The sequence below is a fragment of the Sarcophilus harrisii genome, chromosome 2 (assembly GCF_902635505.1).
Source record: "Sarcophilus harrisii chromosome 2, mSarHar1.11, whole genome shotgun sequence".
NCBI classification, from domain to species: Eukaryota; Metazoa; Chordata; class Mammalia; order Dasyuromorphia; family Dasyuridae; genus Sarcophilus; species Sarcophilus harrisii.
Window position 1 is genome coordinate 652,065,248 of NC_045427.1, and position 6,000 is coordinate 652,071,247.

The 6,000-nt window shown below is 44.9% G+C and overlaps 1 protein-coding gene across 1 annotated transcript in view; it reads right to left on the bottom strand.

The window, feature by feature from the left end:
* Positions 1-5,588, bottom strand: part of ANKRD22 (ankyrin repeat domain 22) — a 28,278-nt gene extending 22,690 nt beyond the window's left edge. The window contains exon 1 of the mRNA XM_012540647.3: positions 5,345-5,588. Coding sequence (XP_012396101.1) covers positions 5,345-5,365 — 21 coding nt within the window. The 5' untranslated portion in view covers positions 5,366-5,588. The remainder of the gene's footprint in view (positions 1-5,344) is intronic.
* Positions 5,589-6,000: the final 412 nt, after the last annotated feature.

Consider the following 6,000-nt stretch of genomic DNA (forward strand, 5'->3'; position numbering starts at 1 on the left):
CCATCCCTTGGCCTTTCTTATTCCTGCCTATTCCTAGCAACCCTGGCACTGCCCTGTCCAAACAACCTGTTCCTCCAGACCTTCTGGTCCCTCTCCTCCTTTCCTAATCCCTGGGATTGTCATCAACTCTCAGCTTTCTAGGGTGCTGACTCATATCTAATCAATTATACTACGGTGTTAATGACTGACAAGAGTTACTGCATTCGATTTGAGAGGAGGAAGGGATTATAGTTGTCTTCAAACACAATAATAGCTCTCCTTCATGTAGCACACTAAGATATGATCTCAAAACAACTCTGGGATAGGTGCAATTCTTATCCCCATTTTACATAGGAAAAACCGAGGCTGAGAGATTAAGTAATAATAAGAGCTAACATCACCCTTTCAGATTTCCAAAACCATTTACAAATATTATCTTGTTAAGTGTCTGCTGTTGGGATTTAAATCCAGGTGTCTCTGGGTCGAGGCACTGCCCCTTCCAGCTGATCCAAGGCTCTCGGAGGAAGTCATGATAAATTTGTTCTGTTCTGTCATAGAGGGTAGAATTGGGGGATGAGGTGGGAGGGCGTGTTAGGAGTAAGGGGCCAGGATAAGTTGTTAAGGGACAAATGTCCATTGAGAGAAGGGGAAAAACCAACTCAGCTTGAAGATCAGAATCCTCTAAAAATGGACCTGGTAGCTCCTTCCAGTCTTAAAGCTGAGTCGGATTTGCCGGGTGGGTGATGGAAGAGCTTTTCACTCAGATCCAGGTCCAGAAAACTGTATTATCTCCCCGGGGCTTTGACCCAAAGGGATGACAAGTTAATGGGACCGCTTCCAGACAGGCAACGGCCCTGCTGGCCAGGCCGCTGGCCAGCCTTCCTTTCCTGGAGGCTGATCCCTTCCCAAAGGGGCTCCATCTAATCTTCGGGTGGGACCGAAGGGCGACTTCTGGGACACAGTCCCCAGCGGGCAGAGGCAGGAAAAAGAAGTTGATCTCTATTACAGAGGTCACAATGCTCTGTCTCCTCCTTCTGGAGCAGGACACCCAAGAGTAAGTGGGGCAAGTACAGCCTTTTGGTTTCTCTTCCTTGTGAGAGCCTTGATCTGGCAAAGGGCCCCTCCAGCCCTGGGAGTGGCCCCAAATCGCCGGCCTGAGGCCAGAACTTAAGTCCTGACCCTTTCCTTCCATCAGCAAATCTTGCCAGGATTTTAATGCTCCAGCCTCAGGACCAAGGAGGCCGGGCACCTGCCCAGAGGGCCCCACAGGGTCCTGGCTCTCAGGAGGCCCCAGGTACCCCTTGGCCTTTGGCCTCTCTCTCAGCCAAGCAACCTCACAGGGACTTTGGGAGGGAAGTGCTTTGGAAGCCCCGTGAGTATGGTAGACTGTGATTGTGGGGTCCCCCCCATGTGTGGAGAAGGGAGCACACGCTGGATCAGCACCTCCTGCCCTCTTTTTCATTCCAGTATCTATCGCAATCCTGGATTTAGAGCTGGGGGGTGGGAAATGGGAAATGTCCAGCAGAGGAAGGGCAGGGTAAGAAGGGAAACAAACAGGGCAGCAAGATGGCGCAGTGGATAGAACATCAGTTCACAATACATTGGCAATGGGCAAGTCACTTAACCCTCATTGCTTCACACAAAAGAAAACATAAGTTGTTCCCCAGCGGTCACTGTGAGGTCCTCATTGACATCTTCCTCCCAAACACACCATCCTCCCTGCTCTCTTTCACCTGCCTCTCAGCTCCTGCTCTTAGTCTTTGGACTGTTTCCTTTTCCTCTTCCTAAGCAACAGCTTCTCTCAAGCGTCCAATAAATGGGTCTGTAGACCCAGCCCAGAGAGAAACAAAAGACTTTTGCTGGAAGTGAGTTCACAGGTCAGTGGCCCAACTTCCTCTTTATACAAGTGAGGAAACTGAAAGATCTTAAGGAGGAATTCAAACTCAAGACCTCTGCTTCCAGAAATGGAGCAAAGTCCACAGCTCTTCATATTATTTGGAGAATTAGGCTGGAAGTCAGGAAGGCAAAGTTCAAATATAGCCACAAACTCTCAGTAGCTGTGTGAACTTGGCCAATGCACTTAAGCTCTGCCTGTCTCAATTTCCTCATCTACATAATCATAATAATAGTAGCCTCTATCTCACAGAGGTATTGTAAGGATCAACCGAGGTAATACATATAAAATCCTTTGCAAAGTTTGAAATGTTATAGAAATGTGGGCTAAGAGAGGGATAAGTACTTGGATGTCCTGAGCTGGCCACTTTGGGGGTGTAAGACCCGTATTTGGATTGGAAGTAGTGAGCAGAGAAGCTATGGACAGTGGGCATTTTGCAGAGGCCAAAAAAAGTGAATTTTCCTCAGGGGGAAGAGAGAGAGACAGAGTCAGAGACAGAGAGACAGAGACAGAGAGAGACAGAGATGGTCTTGGAGGCAGGAAGACATAAGTTATAGAGAAAAGTGAAATGCACCAGTAGATGGAACTTTCTCAGTTACAAGTTGTTTCTACCAAAGGAATTATATACTCGGTCCTTATTCCTATCATTTTAGCAACTGGATCATCCATGGAACACACATGATCCAAAAGAACATCATGCTTCAATCTCTCCCTGTCTTCTTGAGAAGCGATTGTCAGCTGTATTTTATAAAGCTTCCTCAAAATAGGAATGGCCAAAGAACAGTTCTCTAAAGAAAAAATAGGAATTATCAACAACTATATTCGAGTGATCCAAATCACTAAACAAGAGAAATGCAAATTACAACAACCTTGAGTTTTTAATTCATGCCCAGAAAAATGGCAAGATGATAAAAGACTGAAACGGTCACTGCTCCACTAGGACAAGCATGCTAATACATTGTTGGTGGAACTGCTGATTTTTAAGAGATTATATGTTAAGAGTTTAGAGGAACATCAGAGGCTATATTGCTTTGTTTCACAGATAAGAAATTGAAATGCTATAAGAGTAGGTGATTAGGGAGATTGAATGAGATAATATCCATCAAATATTATGTATACCTTAAAGCATTATATTTTATAGTCTCTTCCTCTCTCTATAAGATATATGTATATATATATATATATATATATATATATATATATATATATATATGTGGGAGTAAAAGTAGGAGTAGTAATCGCAGCAGTGCTAATAGTAATAGCAGTAGTAATAATAGTGGTAACAGTAGTTGTAATAATAGTAGTAATATTATTGACTCAGCCATAAAGAAATAAATAAATAAAGAAGACCCCCCCCAAAAAAAATAAAAATAAAACACTTAGAGGATGTTTGGGAAGATAACACCACCAATGAAAGGGATTAGTGGGCTATATTCTGCATTTTGGATGCAGGACTCCCACTAAGAAGAATAAGGGAAATATTGAAGAGCAAATTTCTCCTCAGTGCTAATGAAGGAGAGATGTACCTTTCCCCAAATGGCCAAGCCAGGACCACACTTAGAATTCCTTGATTCCTCTGCTCACTTGCCCCCTACCCATGACCCCAAAGCAGCACCGGGTCTGCTGTTTCTATTGTTCAATGAACTGTACTAGAACGTACTAGAAAAGTATGGATAAAATAAGAAGAAAAATAAAAAATAAATAAGAATAAAATAAAAATAAATAAATAACAATAATCATGCAGCAGAGCACTGAAGAAAGACAAAGAGACTGGGGCCCCGGTGTGACCCAGATGGGATGAAAATACAGCCATAGAGAACAAGGCCCGGCCTCTGGAAGGAGGCCCAGAGCTCCGGGCCTTCTCTACGTATCTGCAATGCAATGTGGCCTGACTGGTTGGGGGACTAGCTCAGGCTGCAGGGAGGGAGGAAAGCCAAGCTGATAATTAGTACCAGGTGCCCTTTTTTGTTTATCTTTCTATCTTCTCATTCAGAGCTGTCCGGGAGATGTTATTTCTTTAGCTTCAATCCAGTTTTCTAAAAGTTAATTTGAATTTCAAGAAAAAGTCATTTGAATATGGTAATTGAATAATTCAAAGAGGAGATGCAGCTTTTTGTTTTTCAAGGAAGGATTGAGGATTCTGGCTCCTACTTAGTGAATTTCTGCATTTCCCCATGGACTCCCAGTGACCCTTTTTTTAAAGGCATTATAGGGAGATATAGAGGGTATGGACATTGAGGCACCCCCAAACTCGGACAATAGATAGTCCCAGTACTCAGAAGGAAGATGAAGAGTTCAGGCAAGCCTCCAGAAGACATGTCACTACTGTGTGAAATACCTCGATATTAGACAAAGTCCAGATGATCCCTTTCTTCCACTTCTGATAATGAGAGCAAACACCCTGGAATCTATGATTCCATAATGATTCAAAATGATCTCTATGATCAGAATGATTCTCAACTACTTTTAAGTAGCAAAACTTAGCAGGAGAAAGCTCACTGGGCAGGAGATACACACATCTCATCCAATATTTGTCAGATGAGGAAACTGAGATCCAAAAAGAGGTAAAGAGACTCCAAGGTCCAGCACCCCCATGGATAAATTTCAGGGAGATCTATAAACTTGGATAGAAGGGGGAAATTATTTCAGGATACTTTAATGAAAGTTCTGTGCTGGCACTTCATACACCAGATGACTTAATCTATATAGAATATATCAGATGGGAAATAGAAGGAAATTTAAGAGAAAAATAACTGAAGCAACAGGTAATAGGAACCTTTAATTAAACAGGAACCCCCATGAATAAATTTCAGGGAGATCTATAAACGTGGATAAGAAGGGGGAAAGTATCTTTCAATTTTCACTTACCTCTGAGCTAAATTTAGAATTTCTTTCAATTGTGAATATTCACAACAACCATTTTTCTAAGAGTTCCCCAAGTTTCACTGAAATACAAAACGGGTCCATCACACACACACATACACACACACACACCCACACACACACACGGTGAAGAACCTCAGTCTCCTTCAATATCCCTTTAGTTGACAGAGAAGGAAACTGAGACCCAGAGAGGTAAAAGTCACTCTGCCAATTTACAGAGGCAGTAATTGGCAAAGGTGAGATTGGAACCCAGCCCCGCTGGCTCCGGAACCAGTCTCTGCATCTGTCCCACTCTCGGAATAAACAGAAGAGGCGAGCTGACTTTCCCGGGAGACACACAGTAGGAGCTTGTGAGCTCCTAAACCCACAGCGCTTTTTTTCTTTGAGTGACACCAGCAGGAAGGGGTTGGGTAAATTTCTGCTGTAAAAAGTAACAAGATGAATAAAATTCAGAGACTTTTTGTCAAATCTGACGTTAATTTCCGAAGTAAGAGGAGAAAGGACAGAGCCTCCAGAAGAGAGACGGCCCCAGGGGCTCTGACGGACGGGGAGGGGGGGGGGGGGGAAAGAGGCTCGCTGGGGGCTTACCTCGGAATACAGGATGCCCATGGCGCGGGTCTCGGCGGCCGCCCGGAGAGTTCCCAGCTGCCCTCGGCTGCCTTCTCCCAGGAGCCTTTGGCTGGCTTCCCTGTTCTCCCAATTCACATTAAAATCCTCCGGCGGAGATCAGAGAGCAGAGGCCCAGGCTCCGTGCGCTCCCGGAGTGCTTTCCCAATACTTGCGCACAGCACAGCCCCACGCCCTCCTCCGCCCAGCCCAGCCAGCGAAAAGCCAGCGGTAGTTCAGCGCTCAGAGCCCCAGCCCGGGCCAGGTCCTGCCCAGAGGAGCCGGTTTCTGAGTCATCCTCAGCAGCAGGGATGGCTGCCTGCCTGAAGCCAAATACATTTAGTGGGAGGAGAAAAGTCTCCACAGTTATGGAGCATGGGAGAAAGGAGGCTAAGGGGCCGCAGCTGAATTGGCTCCCCGGGAAATGTACTTGTGACTGACTAGAATCTGCCCTGGCTCCCTAGTTCCTGGGAATAAAATGATAACTTGGATAAAGGGCAATAAATGAGAGGGCTTTGCAAACCATAAATGCCTTTGAGATGCTGCCTAGTGTTGTGATGATTACTGAAAACTAAAATACAAACTGGGGACTGGCATATTACACCCTACAAAATGCTTCAGCCTGGCTTTCTCCTGAT